This window comes from Magallana gigas, chromosome 4 (genome assembly GCF_963853765.1).
Source record: "Magallana gigas chromosome 4, xbMagGiga1.1, whole genome shotgun sequence".
In the NCBI taxonomy this organism is placed as follows: Eukaryota; Metazoa; Mollusca; class Bivalvia; order Ostreida; family Ostreidae; genus Magallana; species Magallana gigas.
Window position 1 is genome coordinate 12,967,285 of NC_088856.1, and position 23,398 is coordinate 12,990,682.

Below are 23,398 nucleotides of genomic sequence, written 5' to 3' on the forward strand. Positions count from 1 at the left end.
TATTATTTTTTTTCTTTTTCTTTTTTTTCTGACTCCTTTTCGGCTTCATAACTCAAAAAGTTTTCAACTTATTTAGAGGAAACTTTCAGGGATTATGTGCGTAACGTAACTTCTCAAAAACTAATTGCGATAGAAATATAAAACTTTCAGGGATAGTAGATGAATGTTTGTAGATGATCCTATTTGTTTTATATTTTGAAAAATGCGCAAGGCGGCGAAGCTCGCCCGAGCTCGAAAATTGGCACCAATTTTTTTCACTAAATTTTCGCACATTTTCGGCCCTAGCTTTTAATGTGTAAATATTTTGTTAAGACATGTAATGCAAAAGTTGTTTAGATTAACTAGATCTTTCGTTTGATTTCAGAAGAAAGGGACTGGCCACTCAAATTAGGGGCCAAAAGGGCTCTAAAGTATTTTTGCAATAACTCTTTACTGAAAAATAATTTGTTATCAATTATAGAACCAAAAATGTTCATCTGTTTATCTAAACAGTACCATGTCTAAGTAATATGTTACGTCATTAGTGGCTTTAAGGGGCCAAAAGTCCGAAATTTTGATCTTAAATATCTAGAAAAGGAGAAATATTTTGATAAGCATTATAGAACAGAAAATGCTTAAAATAATGTTCTTAACAATATGCTCCCTAAAAAATTTTTGTTGGTGGTCCCAGTAACCAAAATAATTGTTAAGTCGTACTTGAACACATTCGGATTTTTTTTGTTAAGTCGTTCTCGAAATCGTAAAGGTGTTTGTTAAGTCGTACTTAAAATCATTCGTATTTTGTTAAGTCGTACCAGGAATAATTCGAATTTTTTCATATTTTATATTTTAGTTACTCTTGTTGTTGGTCTAAGAGCTCTGCTTCTTACAGGAACTTCCAGCTTTACTTCCGACATTAACGGAAGACCCACTCGTTGCTTGGCAACGAGCTTTGCTCTAGTTATTATTATTTTTTTTCTTTTTCTTTTTTTTCTGACTCCTTTTCGGCTTCATAACTCAAAAAGTTTTCAACTTATTTAGAGGAAACTTTCAGGGATTATGTGCAATTATAATGCCTCAAAGATGTTAAAGTTTCCATAACAACGTCACTTCCGTTTTGACGTTACGTCATTTTTAAACTTTAAAAAAAGTAATTTTGTCCGCGACATTTCTCAAAAACGCTTTAAGATAGAGTCTTGAAATTTTCTGTGGTTATAAATTTGGCAATTTACATGTGCAATAAGGCTGGAAATAAAAATCCGTCACTTCCGCTCGAAACCGGAAGTGAAACAAATTTTTCGAAAAAATGAATTTTCTGATCAAATCAAAAATGAATATGTGTTTTATAGAGCTTATCAAGCTGAATCTAACACTGAAATCCATTTTAAAATCGGACAATGCATTAAAGAGATATCGGGGTTTAAAAATTGATTTTTCCGGAAATTTTGTTTCCGCGTCCTTGGTTTAAAAAATAGTGAAATGTTCAAAGTAAAGTTAACTCGTACCAAAAATTATTGTTAAGTCGTACTTGAACACATTCGGATTTTTTTTGTTAAGTCGTTCTTCAAATCGGAAAGGTTTTTGTTAAGTCGTACGTAAAATTATTCGGTTTTTGTTAAGTTGTACCAGGAATAATTCGATTTTTTCATCTTTTTATATAAGTTACTCTTGTTATTGGTTCAAGAGCTCTGCTTCTTACAGGAACTTCCAGCTTTACTTCCGACATTAACGGAAGACCCACTCGTTGCTTTGCAACGAGCTTTGCTCTAGTTATTATTATTCTTTTTATTTTTTTTTCTGACTCCTTTTTGGCTTTATAACTCAAAAAGTTTACAACCGATTTTGATGAAATTTTCAGAGGTTGTGTGCAACTATAATACCTCAAAGTTTGTGAAGTTTCTTTGAAAACGTCACTTCCGTTTTTACGTTACGTCATTTTTAAAATTTTCAAAAAGTCATTTTGTCCGCAGCGTTTCTGAAAAACGCTTTAAGATAGAGGCTTGAAATTTTCAATGGTTATGATTTAATCGATTTACCTCTGTAATAAGGCTGGAAATGAAAATCTGTCACTTCCGGTCGAAACCGGAAGGGAATCTAATTTTTCGAAAAAATAAATTTTCTGATCAAATCAAAAATGAATATGTGTTTTATAGAGCTTATTAAGCTGAATCTAACACTGAAAGCCGTTTTAAAATCGGACGATGCATTACAGAGATATACGAGTTCAAAAAATGATTTTTCTGGAAATTTTGATTCCGCGTTTTTGGTTAAGAAATTAGTATCAAGTTCTTGGTTAAATTAACTTGTACCTAAAAATTAATTGTAAAGTCGTACTGTAACACATTTGGATTTTTTTTGTTAAGTCGTTCTTGAAATCGGAAAGGTTTTTGTTAAGTCGTACGTACAATTATTCGGTTTTTGTTAAGTCGTACCAGGAATAATTCGATTTTTTCATCTTTTTATTTTAGTTACTGTTGTCGTTGGTTTAAGAGCTCTGCTTCTTACAGGAACTTCCAGCTTCACTTCGGACATTAAAGGAAGACCCACTCGTTGCTTTGCAACGAGCTTTGCTCTAGTTATTATTTTATTTTTTATTTTTTTTCTGACTTTTTTCGAACGCTATTTCTCATGAACTACTCGACCGATTTGCATGAAATTTACAGGACGTATTGAGCATCAAACGTACTTGATATTATAAAATTTCTGGCTGATGACGTCACTTCCGGTTTGAGATTTTGAGGATTTAGTAAATTTTTAAGGACCATTTTGTCCACGTAACTTCTCAAAAACTAATTGCGATAGAAATATAAAACTTTCAGGGATAGTAGATGAATGTTTGTAGATGATCCTATATGTTTTATATTTTGAAAAATGCGCAAGGCGGCGAAGCTCGCCCGAGCTCGAAAATTGGCACCAATTTTTTTCACTAAATTTTCGCACATTTTCGGCCCTAGCTTTTAATGTGTAAATATTTTGTTAAGACATGTAATGCAAAAGTTGTTTAGATTAACTAGATCTTTCGTTTGATTTCAGAAGAAAGGGACTGGCCACTCAAATTAGGGGCCAAAAGGGCTCTAAAGTATTTTTGCAATAACTCTTTACTGAAAAATAATTTGTTATCAATTATAGAACCAAAAATGTTCATCTGTTTATCTAAACAGTACCATGTCTAAGTAATATGTTACGTCATTAGGGGCTTTAAGGGGCCAAAAGTCCGAAATTTTGATCTTAAATATCTAGAAAAGGAGAAATATTTTGATAAGCATTATAGAACAGAAAATGCTTAAAATAATGTTCTTAACAATATGCTCCCTAAAACATTTTTGTTGGTGGTCCCAGTAAGGATTTTAAGGGTCGGCCCCTAAAACACATTTGTTCAGATATCTTTAGAACGGTCAACAATTTATGAACACTTGTTGAACAAAATGCGTTTATATTTACAAGACCTTTTATTTGATATCACGAAAAAGGGGCTGGCCCCTCAAATAAGGGGCCAAGAGGGCTGTAAATTCTTTTTATAATAACTCTTAACTGAAAAATAATTTGTTATCAATTATAGAACCAAAAATGTTCATTGTACATCTGTTTATCTATACGGTACCATACATATGTCATATGATACGTAATTAGGGGTTTCAAGGGGCCATATGTCCAAAACTTTGATCATTAATATCTAGAAAAGGAGAAATATTTTGATAAGCATTATAGAACAAAAAATGCTTAAAATATTGTTCTTAACAATATGGTATCTAAAACATTTATGTTGGTGGCCCTGGTAAGGAGTTTAAGGGTCGGCCCCTAAAACACAATTGTTCGGATATCTCTAGAACGGTCAACAATTCGTGAATACATGTAGAACAAAATATGTTTATATTTACAAGACCTTTCATCTGATATCAAGAAAAAAGGAGTTACCCCTCAAAGAAGGGGCAAAAGGGGCTACGAAGACTTTTCATAATAACTTATTTTTTGCGATGATTTGTTATTGATCATAATAACAGAAAATAAGAGCTTATTATTCATAATTCAAAACTGAAATCCGTTCTAAAATCGGACGATGCAATACAGAGATATAGGGGTTTAAAAATTGATTTTCCGGACATTTTGATTCCACATTCTTGGTTAAGAAAATAGTTTTATGTTCAGACTTAAATTAACTCGTACCTAAAATTATTCAATAATTGTTGAATCGTACCTTTACACATTCGGATTTGTATTTGCTAAGTCGTTCTTGAAATCGATAAGCTTTGTTAATTCGTACTTGGAATCATTCGGATTTTGTTAATTCGTACCAAGAATAAATCGATATTTTTCGTCTTAGTTTCTTATGTTGGTTTAAGAACCCGGCTTTTTACAGGAACTTCTAGCTTTACTTTCGACATTACCGGAAGACCCACTCGTTGCTTTGCAACGAGCTTTGCTCTAGTTAGATATTATTGTTTTAACCCAGAATATTGACATTGATAAAGCATGCAGTTGCCTATCAAAGAACCTAATTATAGGTAATGATTTCCATAATGTAAACTATTTCAAATGTACATGGTTTGAGAAAACACACAATGACTTGATAACAAAAAATTGACATCTTTGTAATTTGAACTTTGATATTATAGATGAATTTACGATATTATTAAACCTTCATTTATTTCCTATTTCTTGTATATATAATTTTGATTGAGAATACCAAGATCATTGAATTGTGAACCATGATTATAAAATTCCCGCTTCATGCGTTTTAATAAATATATACAAATTGAAACATCCTGTTTAAAATGAACATGTGTTGAAATGGTTATCTTCCTCATTGCTATAATTCATAATTAAAATATTAAACTAATAATTATGCACAATGTGCCGACACGTGTTAGTACTAATTATTTTCCTTGTACTTTTTAAAGTTAATAAAGACTGGAGGTACCATAGAAAAAAACAATCACATAGCTAATAGCAATTTTGTGAAAGCAATTAGTGATTTTTATGAGTAAGGCACAGAATTGGTATCAAATTTTGAAAATTATATTTCCTATTACAATCTATCACAATGAACATTTTACACCATCTAGATATATTGATGAACTGATTGTCCTAATTGTCTATTGAACCTTTCTGATTAAATTTGTCGGGTGTCTGTCAAACGATTGGCCAATGCTGCTCTGTTTTTAGATTTATGTTCTCCTGAAGTTATTTTTTTTTACGCGATGGAGATTACCATTCATATGGGATATCAAGCATGTTAAGAAAGCAGATTTTGTTGTTTTACAAGTGTTTTCAAGAACCAACTTGCAACTTATTTATTCGCTTATCAATTACCCCCAAAAAACACAAAAAACAATGCATTCTTTAGATAATTTCCAGTTTAAAAAAAGAAACTGAGAGAGAGAGAGAGAGAGATAGAGAGAGAGAGAGAGAGAGAGAGAGAGAGAGAGAGAGAGAGAGAGAGAGAGAGAGAGAGTTGGTCAGAATCATTAAAGAAACTAGACTTTGACCCGTGCGTGCACGGGTTGACATATTGCATATGATATCGGGCATTTACGAAATAGATACATCGACACACCGTATTGTTGACATTTTCATAACCAAGCTTTAAGGGTGTTATTTACTCAGGGTTTGAGTTCTCAAATTCCGATTGTTAAAAAGTTCAATGTAATGAGTAAAATTTGTTCTAAACACAAAAAGTGTTTATGAAATGAATTATTATTGACAAAACATTCAATAGTTTTACTTTATTATGGAATTATGCTCAAACAAAAATTGACTTTTAGCCAAACAGAGGAAATTCGGACTAAATTTTGCAGATTTTGTTTTCTGCTAAAAGTTTTTAGGCAGTAGTCTAATATTAAAAGTTAGGATTTTATATTTAAGTCTATGTAATTTTGCATATTTTCCGTTGGGTTTACCTCACTTATTTATTAACATAATCTTATGGCAGGAATAATAAAAATATTGAAAAATGCTTAAAAACGTTAAAATACATCATATCTCAAAATTTTGATCATTGACCTCATATAAATTTTATGCCAACAGAATAAGGTCAATATAAGTAGTTCAATATCATGAATGATTTTGTATTATCATCATTCAATTTTTTGTAAAATTAAATCAAAAATGGGTAGGGATTTGAAAACTAATAGAGGAAATTCGAACTGAATTATTTTTTTTAATTGATGCTGAAATCTTAATGTTGTGTACTTATTTAGTGCCACTACCATTCATAAACTGTATTTTATTATTTAAAGTGTTTAATTATTTGTAATATTTTTATAATTAAGAAAATCTCAATCGTAGTGTAAAATTTTATGGGATTTTTCTTGATTTTTCAATAAATATTCAATGGTCATTAACTCAAAAAGTAGGTCATTGACCTACTTTTCTGAAAGTGAAAAATAACAATACAAGCAAAGGTCTATAACACACAATAGATGGTTTTTCATTATCATCAGTGGAATTTTTTTTCATTCTGAGTAAACGTCATCCTTAAGCCTACAGTTAATGCTATTAATAACACTTCACTCTGCTTAGTTAGTATAATCTAACTGTGTCTCGGGACAGGCTTTCACCACGCTTAAAATGCCTCCAATATACCCGCATCGTAGGATACCCACGGGTGATCGCGTCTTTTAAGTAAAAGATGTGATCACCCATGGGTATCCGACGATGATAAACCCGTAATGTAGCAGAAAAATGCAGAATCGCAAATCCCTGAAAAACAATTATTGATAAAAAAAAATATATAAACAATACAGAACCATACGGGACAACCATAGGAGTACAAAGTGTAATGAGGAATTTTATCAAAAATCGCAACTCTCTGTAATGTCTTTTCTCTGTCTACAATCGCTTCGCTTTAAATTTTCAAAGAGGTTTATCCCCGTTTAAAACTATACGAGTAAACGCACTAATGATCTGATTTATCCAAAAAAGAAATGTAGTTTCGTTAATGTTTTTAGTTGTTTCTTTCATAACAGGGGTTAAAAGTGAAGTACTATTATGTTCACATCAACATTAGAATGATGTGAATTCATAAGAGGGTGAATATGTTTGCCTACTCCTGTATATGTCATTCCTATTTTAATCAACAGCAAAAGTTGTATGCCAACTATGTGACTTAATGTGCAGTCACAATTAACATTTTATTCAAAAATATATACAATTTGACTTCAAAACGATGTAACAACTTCTTCAGATATTTGATATACATATTATATACATTTTATATTCTGATATAATAAATGTTCAGTATATTAACACAAAAAAACCACCAAAAAATAATTTTAATATTTTATTCGTAACAGACAACCATATTTGGATTATAGTACGTAACATAAGTGATCGATGTTTTTAAATAATAATTAATAATTGCAATTTTTTATATAGCGCTTTTATAATGCTGATGCATTCTCAAAGTGCTTATACAATTATTACCCCAGCAGACCTTATAGCATTCCAGAGCCTTCTCAGTGCGGCAGCCGTTAAGGCGCTCAAACACTCACATTCTGACAATATATTTCACTGTCTATAGCCAGGTACCCATTTTACACTTGGGTGGAATGAGGAAATTCATGTAAAGTGCCTTTCCCAAGGACACAACGTCGACCTACCGCGGCCAGGATTCGAATCCACAACCTTTCGGTCATGAGTCCTGCACCTTAACCACTCGGCTACCGAGACCACGACCAAAACCAAGATCTTGTAATATACCGATATAAGCAACATACAATCACATATTAATCGATTTCATCCTGTTTTTTCCATTAAATTCTGTGATTGTTAATGCCTCTAAATGCAACAACTATTCACTGGGTATTTTTAATTTACATGAATTACATAAGTAGTTCCAAAACAGTGATTTCTATGTTATCGGTAAAAAATATATTTCGTACAGGTGTCAAAACTCTATGTTTTACAAATATTCAACAAAAAAAGTTAATTTTATTGTTATAAGCAAATTTTAAGAGTTGTTTTTTATGGATTATATTTTTATTCTCAACAGTCTATGTGATAATCAGTTCAAACCGGTTTTATAAAACAGCTGTTCTTGCTGTTACTAATGTACTCCCTCCCTGATATGCAATTTGTATTGATTTATTTAAGTAAATAATTGATTTCATCAGTGAGGAAATGTAATAATAAGCATAATATAATTCAGTTGGGCAGACAATTGTTTGCTCACCTGACGGCATTTATTGACACGACTATCTCAAAAATAAAAAAACATCAATGCTATAATAGCCAGCTATGTGAAAATACAATAAAGAGTTTATAAAGAACAAATATTTTGAATAGTATTTTTATTACCAGGTTTGTTATTTATTTTTCAATGAGCTAAAGGTAACACCAGGAAGGATCTAGACATTTTCAGATAGTTACAAGTGAAAGCAATGTCCGTTGCACTTGCAAAATCACCGTGTTCTTTCTGCCTCACACTGCGGTATTCAGTTTATTCCAAAAATGTATTCATTAGCAACGAAAAATTATGGAAGATACGAACTGTTTCGAATGTTTTTGTTCAATTCATATTTAAATTAAGTTATAAGTTTACTTTAAGGCTAACACGTTGCAGGATTAAAAAAAAGTATGGCAATGATTCATTTGGTTTTGAATCAAAAATGAAATGGTTTACCCAAACATACCGGGAAAAGGCAATGTTGTTTAGCGTGACAGTCATAATTGGGATTGCATGAAGCTTCTACTTGAAATGCACCTGGTTGTAGTGATACATTTGGATGAAACTGTTCTACACGCTTCTTTGTTAACTCAATTTTTCAAGCATTCAAATGTTTATTGCGCACTTTAACCAACCGAGTTTGAATACCATAACAAACAATCTTTTATCACACAATGATATCATGACCTTTGAAATTGTCATATAACTTATACATTTCGTGTTTGTCTCGCATACAATTATCCTATTTATGTACAATGTGCTAATACAAAGGTTACAAAGACAAATCTAACAATTTATTCAAGTAAAGCTAAAACAAAATGCATCAATCCAATTGGAACAAAATGTCAACAAAATGTAAATTAAATTAAACAAATTACGAAATACACTTGATCAAAAATGAGGCGTATTATATTAACTATGTCATATAGAATGCTAAAAAATGATAAACTTATTGTCAATTTTTATTATCATTCAAAATTCAATAGTTTTTTAACCGTAACAGACAAAGAGGTAGGCTATAAGCCTTAATTATTTTTTATTCTATTTAGACGTTCTTAAAACATATTTTACATCATCGTTTGTTTTTTATTAAAATTAATAAACATCGATTGAAACCCAGAATATTTATGATAAATGATATAGTTAAGAAAAAAATATAAGGTCATTATTGGTTTAGCATAGTATTAGTTACAACATAGTAATAAGTAAAACATGTTATTATACCAGAACGTAACAATTACCAGAAGGATAACTTTTGCTTCTACATTTACTGTGCTGAAACATAAATTAGAATATATGACGATTAAAACGAATCGGTATGAGCACAACAACATATTTTTTGCATTATAAGAGATACTTGTTAGTGATGACAATGTTTCTTTTCTATAATGGTACCAAATATGATTCGACCATAATTAGTTAAAGGTCATAAACAAAATATCATCAACCTGTTGAAAACTATTTACAATTATTTTTTTTTATAAAAGCTGATCGTCTTCATTTACAAAAGAAAAATTAACAATATCGATATACTTTCTAAAAAAATTTAAATGTAACATATTGGTGTAAATTAAGTATTGGTTTAAATTAATATGCAAGTACAATTCATTTTTCATTTCGGATTGTAAAAAAGAAAATTGGGCTGTAAAATAAAAAAAAATTAGCTACTGCGTATTATTGAATTTAAATTCAAATCAATTGTGGATATTTATCATTACCAAAAGAACCGAACAAATAGCCCACACTCGAGGCAATTTCATATTTCTGGTTCATCCTTGTTATATAGAAACTAATATATACCATTTCTTGTTTACTTAAGCGTTTCTATTCATGGTAATTCATATGCAAGGGGTACGTATTTCATAGGGATGTCCTGTTATCAACACAAAATATCCAAGATATAATATATATACATTATATTATGAATTATTTTCACCTTCAAGTCATTAGAATAATGCACCATGCATTATAATACAAAAATGTTTAAAGTACAATATGGTTTTAAAAAAATATAAGAAAATCAAGTAAAATTTAAAAACAATGCTATCAACTTGCGACAGATGTGGCAAATTGGACCTCATTTTTAGTGTAGCCATTATATGTACAATGGTCAAACCATATCACAATTATGTAAGAAATCGAAACAGCCACAAATGAAAACCAAAATCATGATGACAGCGGCAGTACACATATTTTTCAAACTCCCCCCTTAATTTACAGATTTGTCAATTATCCCCTTAAAGTACTTATTAATTCTCATATACATGTATGTAGTATTACAAAACCATTTACAACTTGACAATTGACAAACAAGGCAATTCAATACGCCTGGTTTTGAAAATAGAATATGAATACACTGTATTATACACAGGTAAAATGGCAACGTTTGTTTAACATATGTTCAACATACGTTGAACATATGTTCTGAGTAACATATGTTAAACATGCTGTGAAAAATTCATATGTTTAACATATGTTACTTAGAATTTATGCTGAATATATGTTGCAATTTTACCTCTGTACAATACACTCAATTAACATATTGAAGAACACTTTAAATGTTTTAAGGGAATATTTAGATGTACATACTTTGCATTCGACAAAACGCCACATTTTTAAAGGAAAATGGGAGCTAAAAACAAATAATATTATTATAATAATTCAGGAAAAGAGTAAATATCTAAGATATAAATCCTTCCTACATATATGCAACTTACATTTCCTCTTAATATCTTTGATAGTTATAAGAAAGCAGGTAAATCAAAAGAAAAGAAAGATATACCTTCGTGTCATCTCAATATTAACACGGTTTTAAAGTTTCCGAATTTTTTTTTTTTACAATTCTATTCACACAATCTTAACTGAAAATATCAACTTGCAAATATATGCAACACTTCAAGCGCTTTCTTCCTCCATTGTTGAAGGTGATGAAACCGACATCGAATTTTGAATACCATATAAGTCGGCAGACAATATGACTGACTTTTTATATAAATGACAGTAAGTACCATCATAGTGGTTTTCTTCGCCGTAAGTCCCTGGTTCTGAGAAATTGTATAAGGGTCCAGTTTCTCTTTCTTGCATTGAGTTTGCTTTGTCGTAATTGTTTTCATTTTGAACATTTATATGGTTGTTTTCGCTTTGAGCCTAAAATAAAATAATATTTACATTTAATTTTTTTGCGGACAAAATATATGAAATTTAGAATACACCGCTTACCCCAATAGCTCCATTTTACATAGTAAATTACCTTTTCTATGAATTTAATATCGTTATTTTCTGCAATTGAGTAGTGAATGGATTCAGTTGGTATACGAGTAGATATGTCCCTTTGAAACCTGCTATGATATATAAAACAACGGTTATTTATTTAAAAGGTAAAAATATTAATATTAGAACACTTTAAATGTTTTAACTGTAATATAAGCGAAACATACCCGCGTCTGTTTCGAATTTTCTCTTTCAATGCTAACAAAATCGTAAAAATTGAACACATCATCATTCCAACAAATCCTCCAACAGCTATCACGAGTAGTTTGTTTTCCTTTTCTACATTATAAATTTATATCAAATCAAAATCCAGTTAATGTCATGTTACATCCAGACGGGACTGTATTTGTTGTGCATCATTTTAAAAATGTTCGTATTTTTAATAACCATTATAAGATATTTAATATACAGTGTATGTGTATGTTACCATCAATCCACGGTGTCGCCGCTTTAGCTGAAACAAAATAACAAACAAGAGGCTTAGGGGCCACATTGCTCACCTAAGCAACAATAGCATTACAGTTTCAAAATATCTTGACAACTAAGTACAGTAGATCTTGCTAAAAAAAAAAAATGAAAATCTGCCAATTTTTATCCACCTCTTTTTTTTGGTAAATACCAAGCCCCTTTTGTTGTTGTACCTGTAAGAAGATTTTTCTCGATTCCTATATACCCCCACCCCCATTTCGTGGCCCCACTTTCTTTATGGAATCATGGTTTAATCAAACTTAAATCTGCATGACATGTCACTACTGAATTCAAAATCCACTGATATTCCCAAAAATTGACTGACATTGTCTGACATCCACTGTATATTCACTGTACCCTACTGTAAATCCACTGTACACCCACTGTACAGAGCCACTGTACCACACTGTATCCCACTGTACCCCACTGTACAGAGCCACTGTACTCCACTGTACTCCACTGAACAGCACTGTACCTACCCACTGACCAGCACTGTACCTCACTGTACACCACTGTACGGGGCACTGAACAGCACTGTACCCCACTGTACACCACTGTACAGGGTACTGACAAACACTGTACACCACTGTAACCCACTGTACCTATGTTTTTTTTAAGTTATTGATATGTTTGAACAATGAATTGTATATTTACTTTATTTGAGACCAAAATCTGGATTTGTTTTGATTCTTTCCTATTGCTTACAAGAGAGAAAATGGGCTTCTATTTCTTTAAGTTCATATATAATTACATGCGCGGTCAGGGAAAAGGCAGGGATATCATCGATTTCTCGGGGAGCTTAGACATATTTTGGATAGTTGTACAATGTAAGTTTTAAAAAATTGAATTATCTTCTGACCCCCCCCCCCCCCCCCCGATCCTCCGATCCGTGCATGTATTAAAAACTCAGAATCCAGTTAATATCATACGAAATATAGCAACTCATCCAATTAAAAGGGGGAAGTATTTATATATATTTCAATACTAATATTTTAGTACCTAAATATTTAGTTGGGATTTTTTTTTTTACAATGAATTTAATTTTATCAATGTTATCAAAAAATAGTATTAGTTTACATGTTACATTAAAGTTTTAAAATTCAGAGAATTTAAAACAATGTATTACAATTTATAGAAAAAAAAATCCACTATATTGCTCAGCATACTGATTTTTTTTTTCAAAAGAGAGAAGAGAACCAACTGGTCTGGACTTTAAAATGTCTTTGAAGTTTTACTTCACAGGAAGATCAGTGAGTCAGTGTCTGTGTATAGTATACATACTTTCAGTAGATCAAAAGTTGTGAGTGTCGCAATATTCAATCTTGTAAATTGTCAGTCTGACACCTTGTTCAAGATATTATGCAATTCCCTTATAGGGGTATATGTGATCTTGAGAGTATTAAATCCAGTTGAAATATGTATTTTTAAAAATATAACATTAATGAATAAACAAAATTATCTTTATATTCATCATTTTAGACGCGTTTTTTATCATTTAAATCAAGTCGGATATTAAACATGTTAAATATTTATAAATCCTCCCCTCTCCCCCAGCAGTCGCTGATATCAAAATAAGTACATTGTATAGTGTTAAATTAAGAATGGAATGTGGTGAAAACGTACACTGTTCAAATAATATTTCACTCTGTTACGGTACTTTAAATTATATACTTTTGTATTTCAACACTGTTCGTTATCACCACATGTCATACATCTACATGTACATTCTCTTGCACGGTTAAGAATGTTGCCATGATATAGTTACATAGTTTTAATAAGAAAAAAATATATCGCCCCCCTCTCTCTCTCTCTCTCTCTCTCTCTCTCTCTCTCTCTCTCTGTTTCTCTCTCTCTCTCTCTTATGTTGTAACTATCTTCCCAAATGTTTATGGACCAAGGTCACGAAGGCATAAACACCCCCTGCATCACACTTTAATTGTAGCATCTCTTCAATTATAAACGACATTTCATTTAATAGGCAAACATATTTATTTTCTCCTTCCGTAATAAGTAAATTGTGTACAGGTCGGATAAATGAGAAAAATATTTTTATTATTCAGTAATTGAAAATACGCAATTTATATTTGAATCATGTTTAATGTTTGTGACCTAATAAATTCCACAACGATGAATGAGCATGCATCCCAAATCATGCGTATAAAATTTTCTTTTTAAAACAAACTTATGAGCTATAAAAACTATATTTACTGGTTATACAGACAGTTGGAACTTGTTGCACGAAAACGTCACTCCATTGAGAACGAACGCCATTAGTTGTCATCGTATAATGGCTGCCTTTACATTCAACATTATAACTGATCGTGTGGTTTTTTTAACACAATAATATTTGTTAAAATTAACGTCTTCATCAATGTCGATTGCTTAACACAATGTACCGAGTTAAATTTGGGGGGGGGGGGCAGAATTACATGTAGTTTACCAACTTTTGCTTTACACACTTAGAGAAAATCCGGACGACACGTAATCGCTTCATGTTGTCTTTAGAACAATAAGATAATCAAACAAAGACCAATTCTGACTCATCATTTATATCTTGTGTAATATTTGCTTCCTGTGTATAGTGATTATCAGTGTTCACGACCGCATGCGGGTAGACTTCCAGCCCCGGAGGCTTTCACACCTCTAGAAATTAAGCCCCCCCCCCCCCCCCCCCCCTCACCTGAGATTTACCACCCGGTAAAAACGTTCGGCCTTTAAATTGATTTTTCGTTTTTTTATCTCTATTTACTGAAACCAGTATATTGGTATATTGTATCATAGCAAACAAGATAATCTCTCTCTCTCTCTCTCTCTCTCTCTCTCTCTCTCTCTCTCTCTCTCTCTCTCTCTCTCTCTCCATGCTAACGTACAAATATTTCAGTATTTGAATAAAGTACCACCGGTAACATGTATAGTTATGTTGACAGCGGCTAATTGTACATGTTGGCATAAAAATGATTTCTAGTTACGGGATAATGTCCATGGATTCAAATAATTTGAATTGAAGTTCGTTATTGAATGATTGTCATTTAAATTCTTAATGAATGAAAGTCAACGCTAAAAAGTAATTTTTAATATCGACGATGCATGTATTGTCTCCTTCTTTGTGTATGTCTACAGATAAAAATCTTTTGTCTGTCATGGAACAATGAAAAACTCGGAACAAACAAAAAAAGGCGCAGACTATACACACGACCGGCTGACTGCGAGGTGTGAAAACTGACCACCTGTGTATGTGCTGTAGCCCAGGTATAAATAGATGTAAACGTCGGGGAAATACACTGTTAAAACAAAAATCTGAATTTTCACTTTTGATTAAAAAAACCATTACGGTTGCCGGGTGCCTTAGGATCATAATTATTTAGAATCTGTCTTAAAAGATTTTTTTATTTACTTACAATTAGGTCTACTTGCATGTCATGCTTACAGAAGTGGGATTTATTATATCTATTTAATAGTTATTCCACACCGAGGTCAAAAATAAACAAAAATGCATAAAAGATTAATTCTATTAACATAATATTCATGCTTAACATGAATCGTTTAGACATAGCACAGTACTGCAAGGGGTATCAATTTGCAAGTGGATGAGGAAAAAAAGGGGGGATGTATTATCTGTACTACATTTTATTTTTCGACTTAAAGTTTGCAGATTTTTTTTTTGAACCCAGGAGTTAGTTGGCAGAGATAAACTCGAGACTTAAGGATGACGTTTACTCAGAATGAAAAAAAATTCCACTGATGATAATGAAAAACCAACTACTGTGTGTTATAGACCTTTTATTGTAGTGTTATTTTTCATTTTCAAAATAGTAGGTCAATGACCTACTTTTTGAGTTAATGGCCTTTGTATATTTTTGGAAAATTAAAGGAAAATCACTTAAAATTTTACACTATGATTGAGATTTTCTTAATTGTGAAAATAATACAAATTGCTCAACACTTTTGAAAATGAAATAAAATTTATGAATGGCAGTGACACTAAATACATGCAAAGCATTAAGTGTTCCTTCACAATTTTCATAAATATCCCAGTCCGAATTTCCTCTATCACTTTTCAAATTCCTACCCATTTTTGATCCAATTTTACAAAAAATTGAATGATGATAATACAAAAACATTTATAGTATTAAACTACTTATATCGATCTTATTCTGTTGGCATATAATTTATATGAGGTCAATGATCAAAATTTTGAGTTATGGTGTCTTTTCTCGTTTTTAAGCATATTTCAATATTTTTTAAATTCATGCCATACAGTTATTATAATGAATAAAAGAGGTAAAACTACCAGAAAATATGCAAAATTATATAGACTAAAATATAACATCTTAACTTTAAATATTAGAGTACTTCCAAAAATGTTTAAGCAGAAAACAAAATCTGCAAAATTTAGTCCGAATTTCCTCTGTTTGGCTAAAAGTCTATTTTTGTTTTGGCATAATTCCATAATATAGTAGAAATATCGAATGTTATGTTAATAATAATTCATTTCACAGATACTTTTTGTGTTTAGAACAAATTTTACTCATGACATTGAACTTCATAACAATCCGAATTCGAGAACTCAAACCCTGAGTAAACAACACCCTTAAGAAAATAATCGGTATGTAAAAGAAGCAGATTAATAGACAATCAATTTCTTACCCCAATCGATTTCTGATTAATCTCTCTCTCTCTGAATTTTCTAGTGCTAAAAATTGAGGCCCGGGGTCAGAAAGGAATAAGCACATTAAAATTCCCCTACGGCATCACAACCACCAGTTCCAGCATAGATTTTATAATGAACTTTTCTACGACTACATATGATACCAATACAATAGTCAGAAAGTGATATACATGCAAGGGGTTTTGCAATTAATAGACAATCAATTTCTTACCCTAATCGATTTCTGATTAATCTCTCTCTCTCTCTCTCTCTCTCTCTCTCTCTCTCTCTCTCTCTGTTTAAAATTTAAAATGCATTCTGCATTATATGTTATTTTGCAAAATTAAAACCCAACATTTGCAATGAAATTTTAAATATAATTTTAATCAAAAGAAATCAACATATGAGCTCGAAACTCGCCCGCTTTCTTCAAAATGTACCTGTGTAGTCAAGCGCGCAGTCATGATACACGGACATGTGTACACGAACAAGCATGAATATATTTTGTGGATTCAGTGTTTAATTGACTGTTTTTCAGTGGGTTAAAGCGACTCATGAGACACAGAGAATTAGGAACCCGATCATTTAAACAAGGGTTTGTCGTATATCATCAATAAGGAATGATAATGTACCTTGCTGGGTGGCGGGGGGGGGGGGGGGGGTATTTTCCATTGACTGGCAGAATAAACATATTGACATGCACTTTTTTGATAATCAGATTCAACGTGTAAAATTCAGAACTTTCACCTGATAGCTATGGGCATTATCATAATTTTGTGACCGTAACATTCAATAACAATAGACGTTAATTGATAAAACATACTAAATAGATTTAACGACCTGTTGCATTCTTCTGTCAGTTTGTATCTATGCATAATGTGAATGCTATATACAGCATTATAAAAATAAATATTGAAGAAAAAAAATATCCTGAAGATTTAAAAATCCGATTTTTTCTCAAATTAATAGTACAGTGGCGTACAGTGGGGCACAGTGATGGTCAGTGCCCGGTACAGTGGCGTACAGTGGGGTACAGTGCTGGTCAGTGCCCTGTACAGTGGCGTACAGTGGGGTACAGTGGAAGTCAGTAGGACTGTACAGTGGTGTACAGTGGGATACAGTGTTGTTCAGTAGAAATGTACAGTGGGGTACAGAGGGGTACAGTGGAAGTCAGTGAAATGTACAGTGAGGTACAGTCAATGTACAGTGGATGTCAGACAATGTCAGTCAATTTTTGGGAATATCAGTGGATTTTGAATTCAGTAGTGTGTGCTTTCACAATAAGTACTGAGTTTAAGACCAAAAACTTTCCCAGAATATTTTTAAAGATTTCCTATATATATTCCCATGTAAAAATTCATCCCCCATTGTGGCCTCACCCTACCCCTGGAGTATTATTTAAACAAACTTGAATCTATACGATCTGGGGGTGCTTCCACTCAAATTTAGGCTTTCCTGGCCTAATAGTTTTGAGAAAAAGATTTTTAAAGATGTTCTCTATATATAAAAATTTATCCCCCATTGAAGCCCCGCCCTACCCCAGGGACCATGATTTGAACAAACCCTTGGACCATAATTTGAACAAACTTGAATCTACACTACCTGAGGATGCTTCCATTTTAATTTGAGCTTTCCTGGCCTGATAGTTTTTGAAAAGAAGATTTTAAAAGATTTTCTCAATATATTCCTATGTAAAACTTGATCTTCCAATTTTGGCCACCACCCTACCCCCAGGGACTATGATTTGAACAAACTTGAATCTACACTACCTGATGATGCTTCCATTTTAATTTGAGCTTTTCAGACCTGATCGTTTTTGAGAAGAAGATTTTTAAAGATTGTTTCTATATATTCCTATGTAAAACTTGATCCCCCAATTGTGGCACATCCCTACCTCCGGGGACCATGATTTGAAAAACTTAAATCTACACAACCTGAGGATGCCTCCACACAAGTTTAAGCTTTTCAAGCCTAATGGTTTTTGAGAAGAATTCTGAAAAATACCCACAAATTTTCAAAAATTCTCAATTATCTCCCCTTTAAAGAGGTCGTGGTCCTTTCTTTGAACAAACTTGAATCCCCTTCACCTAGTGGTGCTTTGTGCCAAATTGGGTTGAAATCTGCCCAGTGTTTCTTGAGAAGAATATGAAAATGTGAAAAGTTTACAACGACGACGACAACGCCGACAACGCCGACGACAACGACAGACAACGGACAAATTGTGAACAGAAAAGCTCACTTGAGCCTTTGGCTCAGGTGAGCTAAAAAGTAAATTTACCGCTATAAATTATGAATATCTGTTTTGAATACAAACAATATAGTTATCTGTCACTGAAGTAAGTGCACTGTAGCTTTTGCAATCTATATCCATGTGCATAATAATTACAGTGCTTATGAACTCCTTTTTGATATTCAAGAACAGTGCAATCCAAAACACTTTCTTCTAAAAATATCATTCAGCTAGCTATGTCGTGATGTCACTAATACTCCCCCCCCCCCTCCCACCAAAAGCGACCAAAATATCAAATGTCAAATTTTGTATAACAATTGCTTGATTGCAGAATAAGTTTTATATCCCTGAAAATTAATCATTTTCTTTTAGGTTCAAAAGGCATAACTCTCTCAAAAATCATCTGACAGGAAGCAAGTTCAAACTTGATTTATATTTTATAAAAGATTAACCTAATATGAAATATCAATTTCACAAATGCATCACTTCAAAAGTTAAATAGCGGAAACTAAGAATTTTCCATTTTTTCCTAATTTCAAGAGGAATAACTCTTTTTAATATCATCAGACCAAAACTAAATTTAAACTTGATATGTTTTTGTTTTTTTCTGGGTTTTTTTTATTTGACTTCTTTCTATTTGTAAATAACATACATATGAAATATCACCTTAATATATGCATCCCTGCAAAATTTGAGAGCGGAAACTGAAAATATCTAATTTTTTTCTCTGTTCCAGAGGCAAAACTCTGTCAAAAATCATTGAACCGTAACTAAATTTAAATTCAACCGGTATAATTGTAGGAGAGATCCATATATTAAATTTGTGTTAGATGTGTCAGAGGATGAATCTCTGCCATTCAGTCAAATGAAATATGACTGAATGGTAACAGAGAGGTGACTGAATGGCATAGCTATGCCATTCAGTCACCTTTCCAGACCATTCAGCTACCATTCAGTTGACTGAATGGCAGAGATTTATCCTGTGTGTGCAAAAGTTTTTGAGATAATGATGTTGATAGGAAAGTACCACCGGAGCCAGAACCAAGGGGCAATGAAATCAGTAATTGTGAAGAGGCACACTTCCTCGTCATATCTATGTCCTTAATTTATCGGATTAATAGCCAGAAGCAGAGGAGAAGATTTTCAAAGAATTACTGCATTCATTTAGAACTCCCCCATAATACCAGAACCCATGACTCAGGGGCCATGAATTTCACAATATTGGAAGAGGAACTTTTCCTCATCATACCAATGAGCTCATATCATCGTCGATAATCTCCGCTGGGTTAAAATATTTTAGTTCACAACCATAAAAAAGATGGACAAGATATATTTATCTTTTGTTTAAAAAAATGAATCTTTAATGAATCGATTTTGATATCATTATAAATTGACTACCTTTGCGACAAGTAAAATCGCTATTGTCCTTTTCGTATCCATTTGCACACAAGCACATTTTTCTACGACCCATTTCTTTGCAGACTCCGCCCTCATAAGTTCCGTTGCATTGAATGTCTATATCACAATCCTCATACATAGATTTATTCGCTGATAAGATAAAAAAATGTATCATTTAGCTTTATTCTAATGCAAAGTTTGTCAACAACATTTATGGAATATTATAAATTGTTGACGATCATTTTTTGGATAACACGATACAACTGTAGCTGGTGTTTTACAACATATACACATGTTTTTCAAATAACAAAATTAAATATACATGTACCTTGAAGACAACTTTCATTGTAGCGTATGTATTCCTGATTGCAGTGACACACAGTTTCGGTGTTTATATTAGCCATACAAACACCAGAGTTTGCTGTACCTGTACATTGTCCGCCAATGTAACAGGGCTCATCAAGTGTCAACCCAACTAGTATAAGAAATGTATATGATTGTTTGAATCTATTATTTAATTAAATGAAAGTCACTGTATATTCAAAGTTATTTACAAATTAATTTCGCTTCTTTCAAAAGCATAATGTTACATGTATATGAAACTAATTTTGGTTGTCACATAGCCTGCGTGAACACATTATTGTTGAATTATTTATTGAGTTCATATACTTTGTTAGGAAGGGTGCGCTGATTCATGCACTTTCTTTCTACAGGCCGCACGAGTAAACCCTTTAAATACTGGTTCTTTATTTGTTCAATTTATTTTTAAATCCCCCCATATTCCCCACATTTTTTAATGTTTAATTTAATGTTGTTTCTTTTTTTATTTGTGTATTTTAAGCATATGTTCATTATTTGTTATATATATTTAGCGTTTTCAGACCAAAGGGGAATAACTTCTTTTGCCAATATTAAACATCCAATTTTCGATTTGTTTAATTTCTTAATACAGCCGATTAACATTTTCCCTATTTGTACAATGATAATGATTACCATTTAAATATTACGTCTTATTAAATTCATTACTGTTAAGTCTTTTAATTTTATATTACAATTTTTCGGACATATCAAGTTCATAAAAATATCATAATATTACGTACGAACTGTTGGGTAATATCATGTTAAAGTAAATCCACCCTCCTGTGACGTCATACATTTTACATAAACCATGAATTCATTGAAATTCTTGCAAGTAGATTTGTAATTTCTATGTTATCATAGGTGCACATCAAAAACTCAAATCATTGTTTACTTGGAGATATTTAATAAGCGTTTTTCATCCTTATATTCGACATTATTCAATAATGACAAAGGGAAATAACTCTTTTCTACTTTTCTCTAAGTAATATATCTAAATGCTATAATTTTTCCTAATGTAAACAATTTTTTATTTTTTTCAAATTAATTTTAGTTTTCTGGCATAGTAAGCAATAAAATTTAAATAGACAAACAAGTATCCAACCACTTATATATAATTTTTAAACCAAAAAAGTGTGATTTTCAGATGATAATTTCAGCCTTTGGTTTTTATTACCTTACATCTTAAATAGTATGGATACATATATATTTTATTTATTTTTTGATGAAATTCAAGTCCAATAGGTTAAAAAAAAGTTAAGTTTTTAACTTTGAACCCATAATTTTATAGGTACGGAGTTACCTTAAAAAAATGAAACGTAAGATTTTACATTATTATGCAACAATAAACGTTGCCCCTTTAAATAAAAATATATTCTGGATGAATCTTTTTAATTACAGATCAACGCTATATTCAATATTATCCAAACAATTTCAGGCACTTAATTAAAACAGTCATTTAAGTATATGCATATGATAGATATTAGCGCGGAGATCACTCTTACATATATACATTATATATTTCTAATGGTAAAACATGTCCATAAATTAATCATAAAAGTCTTCTCATTTAGATGTACAACGAGAGCAGTTCCAAAATGGCCTAGGCAGGTAGTTTAATTCAGTTGCAGAGGTAAAATAAAATGAACTGTGTCACAAAAGGTTAATTAATTTGCAATAAACTCATGCAATAATGTCAAATAATGCATAAAATTAGATTGGTGATAGAATGATATCTTATTAGAAAGCGAATAAATAAATTAGGCACGCGTCACAACATCAAAACAGAAAAGTTGAAATCACTTTAAAGATATAAATAACATGAAGAAAAGTACTTTACAAGTAAAAATAAAAAGTTAAAAGTATTTCAATTAACTAATTTTTTTCTTTTATTTACGTCTAATTCTTTAAAAATGTATTGCGATTAGCGACAATGTGAAGCATGAGATAAACATTGGTACATGTAGTTAAACGGCGACGTTAGCATGTTAGGTGGTGCAGGTAACATATAACATCCTGTGAATAGTCTAAATACAAATTCCTGGACGACTTTTCTGTTAAAATTAAATTAACAAAATCCCTGAGAAATGCATTATGTGTTCTTGAAATAAAGCAACAGGAAATTTTTAGATGCCTATAATGACAGCAAGAAAAAATAACATCGACCGATACAGATTAACAAAAACCAGTTAAGAACGATTTGAGGAAGGCACGCATTAGACAATAAGTGAAAAAATTGTTTGATGTAAGCATTTCGTTTGTCTTTAGAAGGTATATTTTTGTTAGAGTCTACAAATATATAAATTATGTGCATGATGGGCAAATGTTGAAAGAACAATTTTGTTGTCAAAGAAATTAATAAATTAATTAAACGTAAATGTTTTCTAATACGATGTTTAAGCTCTAATAACGGCGTACACGTGTACATGAGAATACTGGATAATTTTGACGTCTAACAGCATGCCGCCTGACGAAAAAAAAAATCCCTTTTTTTTAAAAATGAATAACACATGTATTTCAATTTTTGGCATCGTTTATCAAAGTGTCTATGAACAACTCACTTGACTGAGAAAATTACAGTTAACTAATGATTGCTGATTTTGGTCTTTGATATTTTAAAGATATTCTCAAACTTAACTCTCACTGCTTTATAGCAATTTATTGTATATTTCGTCCGTCCTTACCATTAAAGCAAGATCCTTCGAAGATTGCTTTTCCATCTGGACAGTAGCAAATTCTCTGTCCCTCTACAACTTTACATTCATTTGCACCATGAGATCCAGTACACTGATCAGACCAATCACAGGACTCAAAGAGATGAAGATTGACTAAATTAGTAAATATATGGAGCATTAAATAGGTGTTTCGTGTTGTTAAAAATATT

General features: G+C 31.7%; 1 protein-coding gene across 1 annotated transcript in view; it reads right to left on the reverse strand.

The window, feature by feature from the left end:
• Positions 1–8,974: 8,974 nt before the first annotated feature.
• LOC105328536 (rh5-interacting protein) overlaps positions 8,975–23,398 on the reverse strand; it is a 30,915-nt gene continuing 16,491 nt past the window's right edge. Inside the window, exons 6-12 of the mRNA XM_066081349.1 lie at positions 23,199–23,342; positions 20,486–20,632; positions 20,158–20,307; positions 11,841–11,867; positions 11,581–11,692; positions 11,394–11,484; positions 8,975–11,290 (exon numbers count right to left, since the gene is read on the reverse strand). Coding sequence (XP_065937421.1) covers positions 11,039–11,290; positions 11,394–11,484; positions 11,581–11,692; positions 11,841–11,867; positions 20,158–20,307; positions 20,486–20,632; positions 23,199–23,342 — 923 coding nt within the window. The 3' untranslated portion in view covers positions 8,975–11,038. The remainder of the gene's footprint in view (positions 11,291–11,393; positions 11,485–11,580; positions 11,693–11,840; positions 11,868–20,157; positions 20,308–20,485; positions 20,633–23,198; positions 23,343–23,398) is intronic.